This window comes from Spermophilus citellus (assembly GCF_964194105.1).
Source record: "Spermophilus citellus genome assembly, chromosome: 6".
In the NCBI taxonomy this organism is placed as follows: Eukaryota; Metazoa; Chordata; class Mammalia; order Rodentia; family Sciuridae; genus Spermophilus; species Spermophilus citellus.
The window spans coordinates 138,289,688-138,313,960 of NC_138187.1; the positions used below are offsets into that span (position 1 = coordinate 138,289,688).

A 24,273-nucleotide genomic window follows, 5' to 3' on the forward strand; every position below is an offset into this window, starting at 1 on the left:
CAACTGATGGGAGATACGAAAAATTGTGCTCTATATGTGTAATAAGAATTGTAATGCATTCTACTTTCATATATAAATTTTAAAAAATAATAAAAAACCCAACTGATGGGATAGATGAAACCAATGCCACATATAGATATATTCTTGCCTTTGTCTTTCTTTTGGAAAATAAAAATACTGGGCTTACTGTTTCATACTTTTACTATATTTTAGGGTATCCCAAAATCAAGTTGGACAGCACTTTACCTTTGTACTGACAGACATTGAAAGTAAACAAAGATTTGGGTTCTGCAGACTCACATCAGGAGGCAAAATTTGTTTATGCATCCTTAGGTAAGTAATTGTAGTAGAAAAATTGATTGCAGGATAGACTAACTGTGTTATTCTTTATTTTGTTACGACAAAGCAAAAACAGTAAACCTCTTGTTTTTCTTAACTCTTTTTTTCTAAATCTGAATAAGTGGAACAATAATTTTTCTTACTTCCTACATACAAAATCAGTTATGTGTAAAGATTTACCAGTACCATAGTCAAATTTTTCTTCAAAGACCTTTACTTTTTTAAACATAAGGTTTTGTGGATTTATTTTTAAAAATTAAATATTAAGATATGAGTTCAAATAATATGTGAGTTTTACATATTAAAGAGGATACAAAAAATTCAAGTAAACTAATGTGTGCCCTTTTCTGTCATTGAACCACAACTTCAGAGTATTTGAGATGAATTGCTGTTTTAAAGCAAAGGTTGCAAAATTGTGATGGGGCAGAAGTTAAAGGTTTTTGTTTGGCCACTGGGTGTTTTAAAAATTTTAAAAGATGTTGTTAACCTTATAAATTTTAGGACGCTTTGTATAAAATTTATATTTCTAATTCCTTTTGAGAAATGGGAATGTCTGCTAATTACAGTCCTTTACTCCCCAATGGCAGCAATAAGCTGAAACTGCATGTCAGATTTTTAGTTCTGTAATTATCTTGCTAGTTTCCATAGTTCTCACCTGTTCTGTCTCAATAACTTTCCTGATGGGCCTAGAGTTAGTAGGTAGACTGTGTCTCTGGCCTGTGGACCTCAAATTTGAGTTGCTGGCTATTGAGGAGGAGGGGTTTTAAAGGCAAGCATTCCTGCAGTGTGTCCTCATGAATCAGAAATAAATTTGCATGTAGCATTTAAATTTAGTAAAGCCATCGTTACTTCAGAATATTTACATAAAATATAAACTATGACTATTTGTTAAATGACTGTAACATGAGTACAGTCTCCATATCTGCATTCCAGTTTTCATTCATTTGTAGGAACAGATTCTAAAACACAGTAATCAAGTTATTTTTTTTTTTGTGGTTCTCAAACTTGTTTATGCAAAGAACACCTGAATGTTGAAGTATTCTTTAAGTGTTAGGAGAAGTGTTATCGCCAAAAAAATGTTTACATAAATACAATAAAATATCAAAAGTTAAATCATATTTGTCAATCAAGATAACCTGTCACATAAGCATTGTTCATTATTTTATCTTTTATTAAAATTATTCCTTTTATATGTGATGACTTTTTTAGGTCATTTGACAGTGCTTTTTGGTAGATGTGAAATATATGTAAAAGCTCTATGAAAATAATCACAGAGAAAAATTTTAAATTGTGAAAATTCTATCCTCCTCCTTATTTTTTCTTTGTAACTTAGGAAAATATTTCCTGTTTGACATTTTAATGGCATATCTTAATCTGTCTGAAAGTTAGCAGGCCTAGAGCGTCCTTTGAGAACAGTTATTTAGAGTAGTCAGATAATAGTTTAGTTTTAACAGTAAACAGGGAATTCAACTATAGTAGAATTAAGCAAATTATTCAGAAAGTTGTTGTGGATGGGTAAATATCTATCTGTAAGTAGTCAGCATTCTCTCTTGGAAAATAATTTTGGCAAATCTCTTTAAGTGCTATATAGCTAGAGGACTAATAGTGTTCTTGGTTTTGGTTTGTCTACCTGGTTGGATCATCCTCTGCCACTTTATAATTGTTGAAAGGAATGATGAAACTATAAATATACTAGAAAAAATACTGCTGACTTTAAAAATATTACTGTGGTGGTGAGAGCTTTTATGTACCTAACCTGGATTGCTGAAACCTGAAAAATAGGTGCAGTTGCCCATGTGATGATGATGAATATTTTTGTTTGGTGACAAATATAATAAGGAAACTTAAAATATAAGTAATAAACTGGTAGAAATAAATTTATAACCATTATAACAGGGTTTAATAGTCATAATATATTAAATACTTAAAAATTAATAAGAAAAAGAAATCAGTAGAGAAATAAGTATCTGAATAACTCAGAGTAAATGTGAGTAGTACACTTATGACTGCTGCTTAGCCATACTGAAAGTAAAAAAAGAGCATATTTAGATCAGTAGAATTGAAAAAATATATTCTTAATAAGCTTGAGTTAACATACATTTTATGTGCTAATTAGTTGGATCTTGTCATTTCACAATACTTGTATACTTCAAAACATGATATTTAGGGGCTGGGATGTGGCTCAAGCGGTAGCGCGCTTCCAGGCATGTGTGCGGCCCAGGTTCCATCCTCTGCACCACATACAAAGATGTTGTGTCCGCCGAAAACTAAAAAACAAATATTAAAAAAAATTCCCCCCTTTCTCTTTCTATCACTCTCTCTCTCTTTAAAAAAAAAAACATGATATTTACATGATTAACACACATCATTTATATACAATTTAAATAATAATAAAAATAAAACATTTGATGACCACAGGATGAATATTCTTCAACAGAACTTGACTAAGTACTTTATGGTGCATTTCCCAGCCTCCATTCTATGCCAGAATTCCTTATGCTACCTCCAAAAGCACAGAGAGTTTTGACATACTCCCACTGTTGGCAGCAGTGCCTAGCATATATGAATGCTTAGTAGATATAATAGATACTTGTAGAACAAATGAGTGAATGGCTTAATACAAGGAATGTTATTTAATTGCTAGGCAAAATTAAACACAAATCTACATCCTGACTTGGAGAAATGTTCATGAACATTTCTTGGAGATTTATTGCAAAATGATGAAAATTTTCAAAGTAATGTTTATGAGACTGTATGTTCTATGTTTATAAAGAACATATCATATGTATGTATTTGAATATGTATTTTAAGAAGTAGCTAATCTATGACAAATTATAGTATATTAGTCTATGAGTGCATATTCTTATCAAAAAGTCTAGAAGGATATCTTCTTCCTTGTTTATTAAACACTTTAGAGTTTATCTTTTTTTGCAATATGAAAAAATCATTTCAATTGTTTTTTTCTGAAATTTTGAGCTTCCAACATTTTACAGATAATAAACTATAAGTATGAAACTATAGATAATATGTTAAAAATTATCTTTTTTAAAAATCATCTTTTCCCTGATAAAATAACTATCTTATTAATGTATTTCAGTATAGTCAGCAAGTTGATCATGGCAGTGTAACAGAATTAAAATGGGAAGGGGGAGATTTTTTCCTATACTCCAGAAATGTGAAGATGTAAAAGAATAACCTTGGAAAGAAAAAACTATTGCTGATGTTGTGACTGTGACAATCTTAGAGTCTGATATTAGTGCTTTTCTGTAATTTCAATGTAAAACATAATATTTTATGAGATGGTTAGATAAATGCTAATATAAAATACTAAATTTTATTTCCTATTTTCCCCCTTTTAACAATGCTCATTTGACATTATGCTTAAGATGTAGTATAAAAGAGTTTTGAAGACTTTTGAATGTTAACATTTAATACCTTGTCCTTGAAGCTGTCATTTGGTACAGTATTAATGCATTTATATTGAATCATACTGCATCTCTAAGTGTTATATTGTGAGAGACATTGGTTTGATTATTCATTTATTATTATTCATACTCAATAGCAAATGAATTAAGATTCTTGGGTAGAATTAATTGTTGTTTTTCTTGTCATTTCTACAATAACATGAACTCTGAATTTTTCTGTTGTTATCAAATATGTCTCCCCCATATTCTCATTTATGTTGTTACCCCATAATGTGTAAATTTGTGTTTTAGTGATCTAAAAATTCTAAAAGAAAAATATTTATAAATGACTCTTGATATTTTGTTGATATTGAACAGTTAGAAATGTTTTAGGACCTTTAAAGTAGTTATAATAAAATGATACATCTATCTACCTATCTACCTACCTACATATATAAGGAATTTTAAGATACTTTATTGCAAAGTAAAATAAACCACTGCAAATTGACACAAAATTTTCATTAGTGCAAGCAGAAAACAACTTTGATGGTTGACTTTTTGAGTAGCAGGGACTCTTAAATTAATGAAAATTTTCATGATGACAGCGAATTAGCAGCATCATGTAGTGTTTGTTTGCTGTAGCCACATTCTCTGCTAAGTGACTTATAGGCATTATTTTAAAAAATAATTCTTGGAGTTTAAGTTAGAAATTTATATCCAATACATTAAAGCTACTTTTCTCCTGGATCATGCTATTATGAGATTTAAAATAATTTAGATTTATGTTCAAGTTCTAAGTGGGATAATTTGTACACAGTGCTATAAAAAAACTATGCACTCTTTTCCTCCTATACATACACTATTATAAAACTTAGAATTTAGTATTTTTTAAATTGTACTCATTTTGTTCACATTTTAGAAGAAAAATTAGAATTTAGGCCTATGTAATATAAAAGTTGATATTTAATTTTGAGCCACTGTAATATGCTTTAGTTATTTTTCTGACATATTAATAATTTAAATCTTACCATTATTTTTATTTAGGATTGTTTTTAATAGGCTAGCAAAAATGCAAGAAATAACTTTTTTTCTTAATTTGATTAACATAATTTTATGACTATAAAATTGTTGCCAAGTGTTCAAAATGAAATACTCTTAATAAGAAAGACAGATTTATGTTTAGGGCCTTTGTAGTTCCCCTTGTCCCATTTAACTCATACCAAACTCCAAGCTTTCACACTCTTCCTTTGGGCAAATCCCTTAGAAGCAGAATGTTTCAATTTTACACATTTTGTGTCAATTTTCCAGACAGAAAAACAGCCTCTAGACATTAGACGTTTTTCTACGGAAAGGCAGTTTCCTTAGTTTTATTTGATTACTATAAGTTAGGTTCCGGCTGATCACTCAGACCGTTAGTGGTTACCTGACTATTTGACAAAAAACATTTCCTTTCCTTTATTTAACCTTTGACTTTGGAATGTAAAAGTTTTATCAGCTCTATGGTGGGAGTCCTCCTGTGCCACAAAATGGACTCTCTCTTTCTCTCTCCTCTCTCTCTCTCTCTCTCTCTCACACACACACACACACGCACACACACACACTCATAAATACATACACCACAGGCACACACAAAATCATACCTATCTTTTGTCATAAGTCTTTAAAGAAAATTAATAATCTTACAATTAAACTTTAAATTCCTCCTGTCTTTTGTTTCAAAATAATTAGTTTTAATGTATTTGTTTTTCATTTTGTATATATTTGCAATACTATGAAAGTCACATTGACTATTAAAGAAATTACATGATCTGTTTTAAAATAGTCTTTACAATATGTTGAGTAAGTTTTTTAACTTCTAGGATTTTTAGGTTGATTGTGAAAAACATTTTGAATATCTTTGGATGTATAAGATTTAATGAAAAAATATTAATGATAATCAGTTTAAGAGCTAATAGATTAGTTAAAATTATTTCTTTCAACATATATTATTTGAGAATTTCCTCAGAAACCACAAAAATAAAGATATGGGAATAACATTTCTTAGCTCTCACAATGTAAGTTTATAATTTACAGTACTCATTTTCTGTATATGTGTGTGTTATATTCAGATCAAAAGTTTTGGGCATAGTTTCCTTTTTAAAAAAGGATGTTATTTTTCTCCACATATTTTGATTTAAAGTGTGAAATGGAATCTACTCAAAAGTATTGGCGTTATTATACTACTTTATGTACCCTGGACTGTTTTCTTGTCAGTAAGGAAATTGAACAGTAGGATTTCTTGTTGAGTGGTTACTTTGTATCAGGCATTGTGAATTCAGTTACCTGCAAGGACCAGGTTGGTGACTCAAATGAGAAAAGTAGGTTAGGTTCCTAACTATGGACATAAGTTTGGTGATCTGAATAACATACGACGCATATAAAGACAGAAGTCAATATTCAGCTTTAGGCATTTGTAACAGAGTGAAAAATGAGTGTCTAGTAGTGCCAGTTCTTTTGATTTTTATAGGAACAGAAATTGAGATGTTGAAGTGAATTATCTGAGATTTAGAAATTGACAAGTTACTCAATTAAACAACAGCCACTACTCCGGGACTGTGATGATCACACAGAATATGGCCATGGGCTGGCTGGTTGCAGCCTGCAGATAGCCAGTTTACAATCTGTGTTCTAGATGCTTGCATATTTGCAATGGAAAATGTTCTTGCTTTCTTGATGCTTCAGGAACATGTGGCTGGGTTTTGGATTAATTTCACTAAAGTTATGCTTTTATTAAAAGCTGTGAATGATGTATACTCTTTAAAAGGAGATAATATCACTGAGAACCAGCGTATGTGCATAAAGAGCACATTGTCTGTGACTACACTCTGTTCTTTATAGTGATACTATGGTACTGGCATATCAGGACATGCTTAAACAGAAGTTTGATTCTGTCTCACTCTTTCACAAATTATGTGTACAGAAAAATGCTGGCTAGCTAACGCAGTTATGAATCTTGTGATGAGGTCTAAGCATTAGAGTGTTAAATAGATTTAAGTTATTTGGGAAGGCATCTTCTACCTTGTTTTAGACTGTTTTTTTTTTCCCCCAAACTTTTTAGCTACAGCAGTGAAAACAAAAGCAGTATAAAAATTTAAATTGGTTTAGTTACCCAAAACATTAGAAGAAAAAGCCAAATAAAATAAATCTGAGACATTAGCACATCTAAACAAATGAGAGTTTAAAATATAAAGGAAATGCTCTGAACATTAATAGAGATACACAAATTTAGGTATTATGAGTTAGCTGATTTAAGATTATACCAGAATTAGTCCAGTTTATTTAGCCATGTAAAAAACATTCAGTCATTGGACATATTTATTCAAGGGCTGGATATTTATTTTAGAAATACATGTCTACATTGGATGATGAACTGGATGCAGGTTGACTAGAACTCTAATCCCAAGATTGCCATTTGGCATCCTTGTAATAGTGGATAAGTTGCTTTGTATTATTTTAGTTAAATAATAGATATTAAAGTAGTAGTATAAGAACTAGACAAGGTAACACAGAAATATCACACTGTTATACTGTTTTTTTTCAGAATTTTATGCCCTTTCAACTATTTGAACACATAAATTCTGTAATTCTTAGCTTCTGCCTCTATACCCAGATGGATATATAACTGACTATTGAGTAATACACCCTAAATAGAAATAATAAAGCATATTGGGGTTAGGAAAGATGATTGTGAAAAATATACCATAAAGGTAAAGCTGGTTTTTAAATAGTCTGATTTTTAGATGAAATCATAGTATGGTGCCAGGACGAAATTCAGCAAAAGTATTCTTAGACATTTATAAAACAATAATAATTATATAGCTATAGAAGGCCTAGCGTGAGAATTTAAAAATTTTTAAAAGTAAAACTAAATATGGATAGTTTAAATATTTTTTATTATCTGGATTTATCACTTTCAAAAACAAGTAAATAAATAATCCTACACATAAATTATATTTTTCAGTATAAATTAGTTGCTTAATGAAAAGTTGGGCTCTAATTAAGCTTCATATATTGAAAGGAAATTATAACAAATGAAAAATAAGTATGTAGATGAGAAAACCAGAACATTTAAAAGAACATTAAGGTATATGGTCTAGAGAGAAAAAGATCATCTTACTTTTTAATAGCTTATATGGGATCTATATTGTATTTTTCACTTTTATAGTGGACTAAGAAAAAAGAATAAGGTTAAATAAAGTTTCACACTATTTACATAAGATGAAAAATGACAATGTAAGATATATAACTGCCTAAAATTAATAAATTCTTTTTCTAAAACTCATTGAGAACAGGATAGGAACAAACTGATTCTTGAGTATGTTAGAATTAGAGCTTGTCTTATTTAAATGTATAGGTATGAAATACGTGACATTGAACTTTTCTTGAACTAGTCACTTCTTCAGGCCAATAAAAGTTGAAATGTGAATATGAAATGATTTTAAATGAAAGAATTACATTCTAACAGTATAGTATGTCTTGATAGGATAGCTCCATTAAATTATTTCTTTCAGAAACTGATGTACTCATTTGCATTTTATTGAGTTGATAACTTAATAATATTTAGGGTTTTTTAATAAATGAAAGATATAATAGAGTAGGACTTAAAGACTTGAATAATATGAAAATTGCAGTTGTCAATACTAATTTCTGATTTTCAGATTCCCCAAAAGCTTTCACAGATTTGTCACATCCCTTTCCAAATTTTTTCAGATTCTCACACAAAGCTGTCAGCATGCTTGTTGCAAACATCTATTCCAGCATTTCTTTAGGAAGCTTTTGTTTTCATTTCGGTCTGGAGTGGTTGCTTTCTAGGCTTTTGGACAATTCTTATCCTTGGACTTCTCTATACTCCCATGGTCTTGGAGTTCTTGTTTTCTGTATCTCCCTGCATTCTTCCCTCTTAATTGCCCTTATTTTGTTGAGGATGGCTTAGGAGAATTTTTGAGTCCTTACACAATTGAGAATGGTATTATTCTATGGTCATACTTTGCAGGTAGTTTCTCTGAACATGAAATTTAACTTCGTATTTTGAAGACATTGCTTTTGAGAGGTACAGTGATAGTTTGAATGTGACTCCTTTGTATGTTACCTGTTTTGTGTAACTGGGAACTCTTAATCACTTTTCTATCCTTCTTCTTTAATTTCATGGTGATGCTCTGGTTTGGCTCATTTGTTGTGCTATTCAGTCACCCTTTTAATCAGGAAACTTGGATCTGAAGTTCTATGAAATTTTTCATTCATTTTCAAGAAAGAAACTTTCACTTCTTCCCTTTTTTCTTTTTTTTTTTAAATAGCTGCTACTTGTCAACTACATGATATATGAGACTAATAATGCCCTGATGTTTTAACATTATTATCTATCTGTCTTTTTATTCTAGTTTCTGGGAGATTTTCTTATGGTACTTTCTACCTTCCCATTGATTTAAAATTCTTGCGCTTTTAGTACTTCCAACAAGAATTCTATTTTTGTTCTATAATAATTTCTTCCTCCATTTTTTTAATTTAAATCTAGTTTTGTTTAATAAGATCTTATTCTTTATTCTGCTCCTAAGGATATTAAGGAAAGTTTTGAAATTCTCTTCTGCTGTTTTCATAGTCTATATTTATTTGGAGATCCTTTTATATTTGTTCATTACAAAAATGCATTAGTGTCTGTATTGATCAAGTTTTGGGTGGTTGGACTGTTCATTTACATTCAAGAAGATGGTAGTAAAGTGAATTGGAAATATACTATGTGCAGAGGTGGGTTTAACATCTACTGTCTTGCTGGTTTTTAAGTTTCCCTTGTACATATCAATTCATACCCTTTTTACTCATTTATTGCTATTTTAATAGTATTTCCAAATGGCACAGATAAATGCATTATTAAGTTTGTTAGTTTTAACAAGTTGTGTAAATATATTTAAACATTATTGGCACTTTCCATGTTTTTAGTTACTATCTGTAATTATCTTAAAGAATTTTGTATTATTCTGCTGAGTAAAAGTACTGTAGTTTGCCTAACTGTTCCTCTTTTGTTATGACTTTAGGTTATTCATGGTTCAAAAAGCATCATTCATCATCACTAGTAAAGCAAATATTCTATGAGGAAATTCTAATAGAATACTGTTTGTCTAAGCTTAGTTCATTGATTATTTTATCTTTAATATGCTTTATGCATGTTCTCTTCTCTGACCATTGTTTGGTAGAAGTATAACAGTGTTTTCTCTTTAAAAGTAGCTTACTATACTAATGCTTTGAAGAAAAAAAATGGGTATTTGTTAATTCATAATTAACAAAACTGTTGTGATTTACTCTTTTTCCATTTGCAAATGAAACATGGTAATAAATGTTAAATTAATAACTTTGGACCGATTTTAAATATACTAGTATTTTTATTTGTTAATAATAATATAGATTTTATTGCATACAGATGATTTTTGGATTTAGTATTTAACTTTCATAAAAAATTACACTTTCATCTAGTAAAATGAATTAGAGTGACTTTAAGTCATTTTTGATTTTGGTATCTAAAAACAATTATTACTTTTTGAAATTTTTAAATTAGTCTTTCTGATATTTCTATTAATATTTATTTTGAAATTTATCATCCTACTTAAACATCATTTCTGAAGAACTGAGTAAACATATAATTCTATTATTTTTTTCTTTGTAGTAATATTTAAAAAGAAATATAGTTATGTGATGCATAATGATGTGAAGGTCAATGGCAGACCACCCGTACAATGGTGATCCCATAAGATTGTGACAGTAGTGACATTGAAGCCATCTTGCTTGTATAAGGACAAGCAAGTATAAGTACATTCTGTGGTGCTCACATAAGGAAATTGCCTAAGGTCATATATCTCAGAATGTATTTCCATAATTAAATGACACATGACTGTAATTATATATTATTTTAAAAGCTTTTTAACATTAGTTTTTATATAATATTATCTTTACAATGGTTAATTTTTATCCTGTGTTTTTAGTTATTACTATGAACTAGGATTATTTTTAGATGCGTTGATATTAAAAAAAAGTGTTTAATGGGCAATTTTTCAAATAGATCTTTGATTTGTGATTTGTTTTATGAGAACCAATAGTGGATAATGTGTAAAATTTTTCTGAAGCAGTAAAGAGAATAGAATGTAGGTATAGTTCTTTTCTGTTTTTTAGGATCAGTCTGCTCAAAACATTATAAATTTAATGATTATTTAATCTGCCTTTTTCTGATTATAAATTTTAAATATGTGGACGTGTATATACAAATGCACATTTAAAATAATTTGTTTTGTCATAGTTACTTGCCGTGGTTTGAAGTATATTACAAGCTTCTAAATACTCTGGCAGATTACTTGGCTAAGGAACTGGTAAGCTATATTTTTATTTTATTTTTATTGTGTTAAAATATACATAACATAAAATGTTATCATTTTAACCATTGTAAGTATATAGTTTTGTGGCATTAAATATATCCACATTATTCTACATCCATCAATTCTAGACATCTCTAGAAGTTTTTATATTGCCAATCTGAAACTTAATACCCATTAGACTTTAACTACCCATTTCCTTCTATCCTCTTTCCTGAAAATGACCATTGTACTATATCTGCCACTATGATTCTATGTACTTCATGTAAGTGGAATCACACAATATTTATCCTTATATTCAAGATACCCATGTTGTACCATGTGTCAGAATTTCCTTTCTTCTTAAAGACTGAAGGTGGCTTTCCATTATATCTATATATGCTGAAGTCTGTTGTTTTATTCAACTGTTGGTCGACACAGATTGTATCTGCCTTTTGGCTTTGCTTTTACGAAGACAGTTGTACAAATACACATCTTTCAATCTTATACTCAGTTTTTCTTGGTGTATACCTAGAGGGGTTAATGCTGGGTAATCCAGTAATTCTGTATTTCAGTTTTTGAGGAACCATCCTACCATTTTCCACAGTGGCTACATCATTTAACATTCCCACTAGTAATGTACTAGAGTAATTTTGATTGTATTTACTTGCTATATTTCATTTATTAATTGATTTTTTTTCTGTTCTAGGAAAATGATTTGAATGAAACACTCAAATCACTCTATAACCACCCAGTACCAAAGGCAAACACTCCTGTCACTTTGAGTGTGGTAAGTAATCACTAAATGCTTTAAGAAATCTTAGCAGTTTCTCATTTAAGAACAGTGTTACTTTAAAAAATTATTTACCATGTCACCTATGCTTCTGCTTCTGGAGAAGCTTTAGCGATAGGACTAAGATTAGTAGGTGATAATTTTGAGCCTTTTGATGAGCTATAATTGTCATAACTTGATATATTTGAGTTGTGTATTTTAGTAGTTATTAAACTGAAGCACTAAAAATATTTTGAACTGAAAATAACTGTGAGGTTGTGATGATCTGATGAACTGAATGGTTGTGATGATCATTCATACTTCAGGTGAAAGTCATGTATAAATAAAGGAGTACATACAAAATGTGTGTGTGTATATGTGTATATAAAATCACTAGTCCCCCTAAAATGAAAACAATTGTTAATAAGAATAGAAAATGACATTGCCACAAATGACATGTAGGATGAAAATACTGGATGAAGAGTTCTTGTTCTTTCCTTAGTCTGAAATATGTCTTCTGATATAATCACAAAATAATGTAAGTATCATTAGAGTTTGTCAAAACAGCAAGCCTGTTTACTATTGAAACTTTTTAATGAACTATGCCATCTATATCTAAAAATAGACTAAAAACAAAGTTCATGGTAGCAAAATGTGGATATTTTCATTAATATTCTCCATTACTTTGGCATGTGAAACTGAAGGTTGAATTTTATTTATATTGATTTTTTTCTTTCACAATGATAGTAAACTTCCATATTAACAAACAAGAAAAAATTTTACCAGGCAAGAAAAATTGCTAGGATAAGTAATTTGAAATATAGATAGTAATAGGTATTTTGTGTTTTTGCAAGATAAGGAAATCATTATTATTATTCTTTCTTTGGTAACAACTTTCTCCTTGCCTTATAAAATTATATTTATATTATAATTTAATAATAGTTTTTTTTTCTTACTTAACTCCATTTTCACTGTCACACCCTCATTCAGGTGCTAAGCACTTCAGATTGTCCTTAGTTTAGAATCTTTCCTTCCAGTTCTTTCTTCAAATTAAACTGTCTTAAACCTTGTAAAGTCCACTACTGAAAAACAACTCCTCATTTTATATACAGAATTTGTTTGAACTTTTGGCCAGGCTTTCTAGACCATCCAATTCCTAATTTTACTCTAACTTTTCATGTTCTGTATCACAATTTTTTCTTAAATCATTCCCTACAGTGGTCACATTGTTTAGCCCAGTTTCTTGAATGAACATCTTGCTTTCCTTTTGCACTGAATCTTATTTAGAGACTGTTTATATTTAGACTAGCTCAGTTTCCACCTTTGTGAAGCTCTTGGCACACACCTCAACGTGTTCTTTCTTTCCTGTGATCTCTGCTGCCTTGTGTCTGCATCATCTTTTGTTGGATACTGCCAAAGTGGAAAGAGACTGGGGATGGAAAGCCAAGAAGACCCTGGATATTTTTAATCAAATTTGAGAGTCATCAGCAGAGATAGTTGTAGCTTTGTGAAGAATATACTGTAGAGAATATGGAGAAGAGGCTAAGGTCTAATTGCCCAATTAGACTGTGAGGACGAAGAAAAGAAATCCAGTGGAAAAAATAGAGGAAAGAGCAGATAGGGAGAAATTCACACTCATAGGTCATGAAAGCCAAAAGAATGCAATGTGTATGGTTAGTGGCAATACAGCAGAAAGGCAGCAGAAAGTGCAAGCAAAACAAAGAATAATCGTTGGTTTTCCAAAAAGAACTCTTTCTTGGAAAGTATTATGTTTGTAGTGATTCTGACACTTTGCTAAAGAGTTATGAAAATTTATTTCCCTTTAATTGACATATAATAATTTTACCTATTTATGGGATGCAGTGTTGTGTATGTGTAGATTATATGACAATGAAATCAGAATCAGTTAGTTATACTTGGGATCTCTGCTTCTATGACAAATTTTTAGATTTCAAATATGAGTTAAATCACTTATATATCCTTCTGTGTCTGACTTGTTTCATTTAAGATAATAAGCTCTATTTTCATGCATGTTGCCACAAATGACATAATTTCATTTCTTATTGCTGAATATTCTGTTGTATATATGTATCATTTAAAAATACCTATGCATTCATTGTCAGATGGGGAGGTTAATGCCATGTCTGGTATGTTATGAACAATGATGCATTGAACCTGGGAGTGAAGACATTCTGGTTTCCCTTCTTATGGCCAGACACCTAGTAGTGGGGATACTGAATCATATGGCATTTCTATTTTTAATTTTTTGAAGAACCTCTGTATTGTTTTCCATAATGGTTGTGCTAATTTACGTTTCCACTAACAATGTATAAAAGTTCCCCTTTATACCCTCCACAACTCTTATTATTTTTTGTCTTTTGGATAATAGCATTGTAACTGGGGTGAGGTGATAACACATTTTGGTTTTGATTTGCATTTTCTTGATAGCTATTTATGTTGATATTTTTTTTCTATATATATTTTGGTAAATTAGGTCTTTGAATAGCCTATGATATCTTTCACATTTTCTACACCTAGTCTCAAGTATTTGGTAAAATAACTTGTTACCTATGTTTAAATTTCATTTGCTTCTAATAACAGAATGTACCCAGTGTTACACACTGCTAATGAGGGACAATTTTGGGATTAGAACATTTATCTTCAACTACTAGTAGAGATTTTAGTTTTATGTTGCCAGATTAAAAATTTATGATCATGGAAGTTTTCTTGAAAGTGGGTTAGTGGTCACTAGAATATCAGATTTTATGAGATGTTAAATGTCTAAAAATTGATTTTTTTGAAACTGTGTTTCAAAATCATTAAATAACCATAGTTTTCTCTACTCTCACAATATAAAAATGCTTTCTTTAGGATTTTTTCTAGCATGGAATTACCAAATCAGCATTTAAAATAACACTTATAATCAATGGATAATGTAGCTGCATGAGTTTCTCTCAAAAACACTTTTACATAAGTTTCCCCTATATTCATTTTTTCTTATGTATTATAAGAATCAAGAAATATTTATTGCCAGTGAGCAAGTATTGAAAGATCAGCTCTCACTAATACCGGTGAGTTGAAAGACATTGGCTTCTAAAAATAATTATGAAATTGGGAAAAAAGTTGCTTCTTTTTCTTTGCCTTTAAAATTCACCTCAGTCCTATGGGAAATGGTAGACTTACTCTTTAAAAAAGTAATCTTTTCGAATATATTTTCTGTTTATACTATCTTTTAAACCATGGTCTTATCAAATATAGTTATTGAAAACCTATCCAAATAAAATTAATAGAGACCAAATATGCATGTTCTCCATCTTCAGAAAAAGCAATTTTAAAGCACATTCACAGCATGAAATTTTTGTCACAAGATTATCTTGTGGTTTATCTCAGATTATTTTTCCACCATGGAAAATGATACATTATGACTGTGTTAACCAGCCTTGTTCTCTCTAGTTTAATTGTGCTCTAATACTGCCTAGAAAAGTTTCTGAGTCTTTAATTATAAAGATGATACTAAATCAAGATATTAAAATAATTTGGAACTTAATATGAACAGAAAATAAAACAGTTTTTGATGATTAAGTTGCACTTTGATTTTATAAATATTTGTAAATATTGTGGGAAATATGAAGGCATATATACTATGTTTTGTATGTAAATATTTCAGTGAGCTATTGTATTGTTTGGTACATTATAGCATTTGATCCTTGTTCACTTGGTGTGTGAAGGTCATTTTGTGATGAGCAACTGTATTTTTAAGATTTAAGCATTTAATAACTGTGTTTTACAAAGAGATTTATTGTGACTTAGCTTATAAACTCTGGAATTTTAATATATTTTGACATATTTTTGGGAGGAGAAGCTTTATTTCTCTAGTCTACCTAAATTAGATATGTTTTAAGAATATATACTCGTAATTATATATATATATATGTATACACACACATACATACAGGTGTATATGTGTGTGTATGTGTATAATTTCTTTGTTCTCTACTTTTTTACTTACATTTTGGGTTCCTGCACAGAAGAATAGTATAATTATGAGTATATCTGCATTTGTGGGAAATAATGAAGAAATAAAGAATAATGGTCTTATGTCTTTTTCCTTTTTATTTGTTCTGTTATACATTTCTTAATATGTTGTTGATAAAGAAATTAAGAAAAATGATATGAGGGAAAGTATTTCTTCATTTAGAACATGTAGGTAGGATCTTACACATTCAGTTAGGTCCTGAGTTTCCCTGAATCAAGTTGAGGTATGTGTATATGTGTATAAAATCTTTGGTAATTTACTCTTTTTGGCCTTAACTGAAAAGTCATTGTTAAATTTATATAAACCTGCTCTTTAATTTAAGAGTTTCTTAAATTCAACAAATCTTGAGTGTCAGTCCATGACATTTATTAATTAAATAATTTTCTTATTTTTAATCCCAAAATTTAATTCTTTTCTTACATGATTTATTTTTACTGATTAGCATTCCTACTTCATTGCCCCTGATGTAACTGGACTCCCAACAATACCTGAGAGTGTAAGTTTTCTGTTTTTTACTTTTATTACTTATATTACAAATTTTATTTATTTTGGTCTCACTCTTATGGATTCCTGCATAGAGAAATAAGATACATTATAACTGTCTGTATTTGTGAGAAATAATGAAGAGATAAACAATAATGGTGTTGTATTCTTTTCCTCTTTATGCATCTGCCCTGTTATACCTTTCTTAATATGTCCTTGATAAAGAAAATTGGGAAAAATTATCTGAGGAATAGTTAGTTATGAACATTCTGTTAGGTTCTGCTTCCCTATACAAAGCTGAGAACGTGTCTCAGGAGATGGCTACTTTAATGAACTGACCACTGCATTTTAGATTTCTTGTCTGTGACTCTGTCCTAATCTAAGTGTCCTATACTTGATTTCCTGGTTTTATTTTAAAGTAATATATATTTCATGAAGCTTATTATAAGAAATTGGAAAAATGAATTAATTTTGCATTTTAATTAGAGTTCAAATTAATATATTGTTGATAAAGAAAATTAAGAAAAATGATATGAGGGAAAGTATTTCGTCATTTAGAACACTTAGGTAGGGTCTTACATATTCAGTTAGGTCCTGAGCTTCCCTGAATCAAGTTGAGGTGTGTGTATATGTGTAAAAAATCTTTGGTAATGTACTCTTTTTGGCCTTAACTGCTTGTGTGAAAAAATTATTGTTAAATAATTTTTCATTTAAGAGCCTCTTAAATAGTAGAAGTAGTCTGTGTTTCTATAATGTCACAAATTAATATTTTATGGAAAAGTTTACATGGGTAAGTGGAAATAACAAATATTTTTTGCTTTTTTAAATAACTATGAAAATATAATATTCCCTTATATACTTTTTCTTCAGTTTCTCTTGGAAAGTTGAACTGAATCTAAATAATTCAATCAAAAGTCAAGGGAAAATCAATTGGAAAAAATATGTTCAAATATACTTATTATTTACCTAAGAATTCTACTCTTTTTTCAAATGTTTTCAAACCTACTGAGTGAAAATAAAGAAGGCAAGTGTAAATATTCTAATACTCAAAATAGAATATCTAATCAAAACTGTTTCTAGTAGAGGTGAATCCTGGGAAACCCTATTTAAAAGGATTTTTTTAGACAACCCCTATGAAAAGACTTAGCATTATTTCTCTTACTATGGGCCTGAGATAGATCCTCAAGTGTCAAGGCCCATCACAGATAGTGGGGTCTTGATCTCTGCACCTTGTGCACAGGGCATCCTCCTATATTTACCTCATGGACAACTGACCATATCTTGGCTTATGTGGTTGTGGCCCCTCCACAGCAGAGTTTCTAATACAAAGTCAAAGTAACTCTCTTCTACCTTCTATCCTCTCCACCTTTCTCTTACATTTACCAACAGACAACTAATAGCTTCAATTAACAAATACCATGGATTTTTAAAGACTATTACTTTGAAAGTTTTAGAGAAATAAACATTCTAATGAAATGCCACTGAGAATAAAAGTTTTAAAATCTCCCTTAAAGCATTTTATTTAGCAAAAAAGTCTTGTTTAGGGGGAAACAAACGAACAAACAAAGGACAGAAATATGAAGAACCATTCTGTGTTGTGAAATAATTCCCTATCTAAAAATTATCTATCTTTAAAATTATAGGAAAATATTAATATTTAATGTTGTGAATGTAACTTTGTATATGCAGTGTTGAAGTGGAAGGTGAAGTGGGCCTTAATAAAACAGGAAATGGATCTCTGCCCATCAATTCAACATCATTGACTGATATATAGTCTCTACTGATATGTTCTTCTCTGACTACCAGTTTATTCTGATAAAGTTTCTGTCTTTTCAAAATTGAAAAAAAAAAAGCAGGATTTCTTTTCTTTTTGCCCAACTAAGTTTCATCCTTCCAGGTCATAGTCCACCTGGTAGTACAGTTTCAATTTATTATCATATCTTAATAAGTTTCTTCATTACTTTATTGCTTTCTGATATGCTTAAATTTGATTACAGAAAGCTAAAAATTAGTAATTTCAAGGAGAGAATCTGAAAATCAATGTAATTCATCCCAATTTTGTTCTTATGTAGGATACATCTTATAAGAGTGTTAAATCAAGGAATCAATTTAGGATATCACCAAATACATTTGGTTATAGTGGTAGAAAGCAAGTCTGACATGTGGTACAAACAAAGGATATTCCTTAATAAAGAATCAAGGACTTCTTATAAATCCATCTTATCCTTTGGTTGTCTTGTGTATTGGACAATGATTTTTGCCTGCAGAGTGAATGACAAACATGAGAAGACTCAGAGAATTCTGGAACAGTGGTTTTTCAAAAATCACTGTAAGAATCATCAGGAGTATATGTTTAAACAGCAGTTTCTTAGGACCATACTCTGAAGATAATAATTCGGTAGTTTGGTGGGGGCCCAGGAAATCAGCTTCTTTTCAAATACTTGGTGTTGGGGGAGGGAGGCTGGGAAATATGCGACCCTCTGATCACCCTCTGAGAAACACTTTTGTGGAGAGGGTTATGCTTCCAATAATAATGGAATATTGCATGCTTCATGTAGCAGCAGAATAGTATTAAATTTAATTATTTTAATGAATGCCACTTTTAATAACAACATCCTTTGAACTTTTTATACTTTTAATGTTTTTCTTCATATTCACCATAAGCTGTAACTTGAGAATTATTTTTCACTTGTACAGAGAAATCTTACAGAATATTTTGTTGCTGTGGATGTGAACAATATGCTGCAACTGTATGCCAGTATGCTGCATGAAAGGCGCATCATTATTACCTCTAGCAAATTAAGCACTGTAAGTACTTCACACTTTCCTTTTAAATAGCATGTATTGAGTGTTTCACAAAAAGACCTAAAAACCTCTGCAGATTTAGAAATGTGTTATGTGTACTTATAAGACAATATCTACATACTTTTTTATATATGGTTTTAATCTGGCTCTTGAAGTACAAAAGTCTGATTTATAGAAGGCTTTCTCAGATGCATTAAATCAGGTTAATTATTTTTTCTTATCAGGAGATGAGAGTTTTTTTTTTCCTCTTTTTAACTCTCCACAGTTCATTTTAGTACCTTCTACCACATAAAGAATTCTTAAGAGCTATTATGAGATCTTTATTATTCACTTATGGCTTTTTCCATTGGAGCTACTTGAAAGAAATCAAGGGGCCATGATAATAGCTGCTACCCTAACCTGGTAATAGGTAGATTCATCTTTGTTGCCAAGTAGTGGTTTGGGAGTAGATTCTATAATAGTTCTGGTTTGGAGGAGCTCTTCAGACTGATAATAACTTAAAAGTCAAAGTAGCATTTTTTATAAATCACAGGTTTTATGACACTCACTAAAATGTTCTTTTGGAAGGTCTTCATTACTGTGGTAAAGGCTGTGAGAATAGGAGGATTTTCTTGGGTCACAGAAAAAAATTTAAATGTATTTTACTAGTTTTCATAATTTATTCTGCATTAAGCATAAAAATATGTTTTTTTCAACTTTTTAGTTAATACAAACTTAAAGTTTTGAGTAATCTGTAAGATATTAAAAACCATATTCAATACTGCATGAGTTTGCTTCTCCACATATTTGTTTACTTGATAATAAATAAAACCATAATTTTAATATTTTATTTTCCTAGAGTAGAAATAAAAAAATTTATAATATTTTAGCACCTAAAAGTAGAATGAGGGTTAGGATTTCTTTATTTCTTTGGGATATCTGTTTAGTATTTAATAATGAGCAAGGTATTTTCAGAGACATTAAATGGTCATCCCAAGGCCAAAAAACTAGAAATATTAATGAGAAACTAGGTTTCCTAATTCTCTTTTGGCTTATTTCTTTTGCTTTACAATTGAAAAAGTAAAATTTTGAGATTTTAAATATTTAATATTGATGAACTCACTTTTCCCCAAATTGAAATACATTGTACATGTTGAAAAATGTGAGCATATAAAGGAGTAAATGTGAAAAAGTGATGAGGTAGTATCAGAGAGTAAGTACTGGTCAGTAATGTAGGTCATATTTTTCTTATACATCTTTAAAACATGTTGAGATGTTCAGTCTGAATCACATGGTACTTTGACTCACTGCTTCAGAGGTTCAGTCCATAGTTGGCTGCTGATTCCATAGTTCAGGGCCTGAGGTAAGGCAAAACATCATGGCAGAGGGCATGATAGAGGAAAGATGCTCAGTTCATGAAGCCAGGAAGGAGAGAGGGGGGGTGGGGAGGGAGAGAGAGGGAGGAGAGAGAGAGAAAATATGAGAGAGAGGGGAGAGAGAATGAGAATGAGAATGAATGCAGGTATGTGAGAAAGTGCTTGAGAACAAGAAATCATGGATAATATAATCCCCAAAAGCACACCAGCAGTGACCTACTTCCTCCACCCATGCCCTCTCTGTCTACGGTTACCACCCATGAATCCATTCAAATTATTAACCCATAAATGGATTAATTGACTGATTAAGTTACAGCTCTCATAATCTAATCATTTGACCTCTGAACATTCCTTTATTGGTTCACACTTGAGCATTCAGGGGTTATCTCATATCTAAACCATAACATTTTATATATTTGAGTTTCTACTGTTTTTAACTTATCACTGAAGTGAACCCATTCTTTATTCTCTGTCCACCTCTTCCTCCTTAATTTTTAAACATGATATTAATATTATAAAGGATATTTTTATATTGATTTTATGAAGATTAAAATAATTGTACAAATTGTTTTATAGGATTAACTTTATAAGAACTAATTTGTATTAGGATTAATTCATGCAACAAATATTTATTAGGTACATATTATGCATCAGATATTTTCCTACATACTAAGAATTCAACAGAAAGCAAAACAAAGTTCAAGCAATCTTGGTGCCTATATCCAACTCTTGTGAAACAGATAAACAGATGAACAAATAAATAGTTGTTATTTCATACAGTGCTGAGTACTATTTGTTAAAGGATAAAGTGAGTGTGCGTGTACAGAGGATAAGGCAAGAGCCAGGTTTTGGTTTTATGTAAGGTAGTTGTGGGAGGGAATGCCTCTCCAGTGAGATAGAATTTAGGCAGAGATCTGAGAAAAATAATCTATGTGAATGGAGTGTAAGCTGCTGCGTTTAGAACACAGTAGGAATAAATCTGAACACGTGTTTTTGAAAAATATTCTGTTTTATTTTAATTTTTATCCCTCTCTTAGAGGATGTGTAACCTTTCTGACTTGGTTTCTTCAAGAGTAATTGCAATCTTAATCTCATAGGGTTGCTATAAGAATTAATGGACACAAACACATAATTGAAGTGCTTAAGATTATGTCTATGTAGAATAAATGTTCAATGTTTAGGTTTTTTTAAAGAGAGAGAGAATTTTAACATTTATTTTTTAGTTCTCGGTGGACACAACATCTTTGTATGTGGTGCTGAGGATCGAACCCGGGCCGCACGCATGCCAGGCGAGCACGCTACCGCTTGAGACACATCCCCAGCCCTTAACTGTAGTTTTATAATAGCCTAGATTTGTAGTTTAGAGCAAAAATTAACATGCCTATCCTTTAATTTAATATTTTACTAAAACGTATTGTTTTAAAGGTTGGTATTATGTAGGGAGTTGTTTCCTATGTTCAAGGTCAACTTAATATCAGCAGTTTATGACAGTTCTTAAAAACTTTTGGGTGATGTCACCTGCAAGTTACCAGCTCTGTTTTGGATCATTCTCTGGGGCAGTTGAACTGATAAAATAAATATAATTCAATCTGTTTTTCATGATCTTCTTACCCTTGTAATGTGGGAGAAGCTGCTTTACTTGAATCTATCTTGACCAATTCTCTGATATATATAGTACCTATAAATATATGTGCTATAACTTCCATGGATAGTAAAATTTAGGATGAAGGATTAATGTCATGATATAAATTAGAGCTAAAGTATTTTTTAAGAAAAGCTTAATGAAATCGCTGAAATATCCAAAGAAAGAATTATCACTAAAGAATTGACTTGATTTTAAGATTTTTACATTCTTGTATTTTTTACATACCATAGGAACTATAACTTAATATTAATGCAAATATTTTTTCATCCTTTGATCATCTTTTAAATATATATAGCCAAAATCTCAATTATTATAAGAACCCATATAAGTTAAAGTGTCTTAACATTCACAATTCTATTATTTTAGCAGTTTGTTTGCCTTGGTGGTTTACTCTTGAAAACCATAACATTTTTCTGATTATGTTAAAGTGATGTTTGTCAAACTATAGCTTGTTGTAGTTTTTTTTTTTTCATGGCAATAAAGTGGTAGGGAATCAACTAACTTAAGGGGACCCTTTCTTCAGATGCTATTTGTAATTAAGAATGATTAGTTTTAACTTTTGTGAAAGATAAAATTTAAAATAAAAATATTTAGTTTTAAAATATCTAAGCAAAAATATCAAGACTGTTATTATGTCTTGAAGATTTTAACAGGTTTTCTTCCCATTTATTCAAGTGTGCATTGTGTTAGGATTAATTATTATAATTTTACATGTTTGAGTTTAATAAACAGGGACATCATCAACTTTGTTTTTATTCTTTGATTTATACATTAATAAGTATACATGAAATGGTTTGCAATAATCCTGAACTAGAAAATTGATTTTATGCATGCTGTAGGCAGGCCTTAGATGTTTAAGCCCCAAGTGAATCTTGGTAGCCTAGCAGAATATCCTCTCAGACTCTCATATATTCAAAGCAAAGGAATAAATCATGGTATTACAAGGTTGTATCAGTTGACTTATTGCTGTTTTGTGACCATAGGTAGGGAAGACTGCTGTTTAAAGTCATGTCATCCGTTCTCAAATCAGTCAGGCATGAAGCCTTGTCATATGCCTCTATAATTGTACCACACCAGACTTTCTCTAACTAGTCAGCTGGGGCTGTGCATTTTGTCTCAAACACCCGGCTGGCCAGCATCTGACAGGAGCTTTCTCATCATCCTGTCAGTAATATGTTAACTAGAGTGTATCTTTGTGGCCTGTAGAAGCAGGTGGAAGGGATGCTTCTCTTTAAAGCAGATGTCTAAGTGTTAGCTACTATTTGGACCAATATTTAGTTGGTAAATATTACCATCTTAAAGTCTGTAAGCATGTTAGTTACAGAGATTTGATTGTGCAGTGCCTTTTCTTTCTAGAGTATTTAGAGCAAGCAATATGCTGTGAGTGTTGGAATTGCATTAATAAACTGTAATTTCTTCCTTTGTTATAGTTGCCCCTAGGCATTTAAGCATATGCTTTTCTCTCCCTTTCTCATTAATTCTATCAAGGGCATACACAAAAGGAAATCTTGTGATTCCCCAGAAAATTAAAACATAGATTTTATATGTTTAGTTTGACTAAAGAGGAGTCCAGAGGATTTTAACCTCTCCATCTGGATTGTACATATTCTTGATTTGTCTATTAATGGTACCACCTGTATCAGCATTTAATCTGAAACCTGAAGCTCAGAGATTCTTCCTGGAGATTAAGAATTGAACAGTTGGCAGAAGAACAAAGAATATGCAGGCCTACTTGTTTCTTAAGGTTCTTGAAGAATGCTTTTGACCTTTGTGTTCTTCAGGCTTTAAGGAGTGGTGCAGTTAAAAATTGTTATTGGGCTGAGGTTGTGGCTTAGTGGTAGAGTGATCGCCTTGCATGTGTGAGACCCTGGGTTCGATCCTCAGCACCACATAAAAATAAGTAAGTGAAATAAACGTATTGTGTCCCACTATAACTAAAATATAAAAAAAAATTATCAGAACCTTTCAGGGAAAGATATTTTAGAAACAATTTTTAGATTGTGAATTCTACCCAATTATATCAGCTGAAACTCTAGGTAATAATTCTGCTTATCATTGCGT

At 30.7% G+C, this 24,273-nt stretch overlaps 1 protein-coding gene across 1 annotated transcript in view; it reads left to right on the forward strand.

Annotated features, from left to right (window-relative positions):
• The window catches only part of DENND1B (DENN domain containing 1B), a 233,626-nt gene that overhangs the window by 96,189 nt on the left and 113,164 nt on the right, over positions 1-24,273 (forward strand). The window contains exons 5-9 of the mRNA XM_081300539.1: positions 214-333; positions 11,065-11,134; positions 11,826-11,906; positions 16,367-16,420; positions 19,105-19,215. Coding sequence (XP_081156665.1) covers positions 214-333; positions 11,065-11,134; positions 11,826-11,906; positions 16,367-16,420; positions 19,105-19,215 — 436 coding nt within the window. The remainder of the gene's footprint in view (positions 1-213; positions 334-11,064; positions 11,135-11,825; positions 11,907-16,366; positions 16,421-19,104; positions 19,216-24,273) is intronic.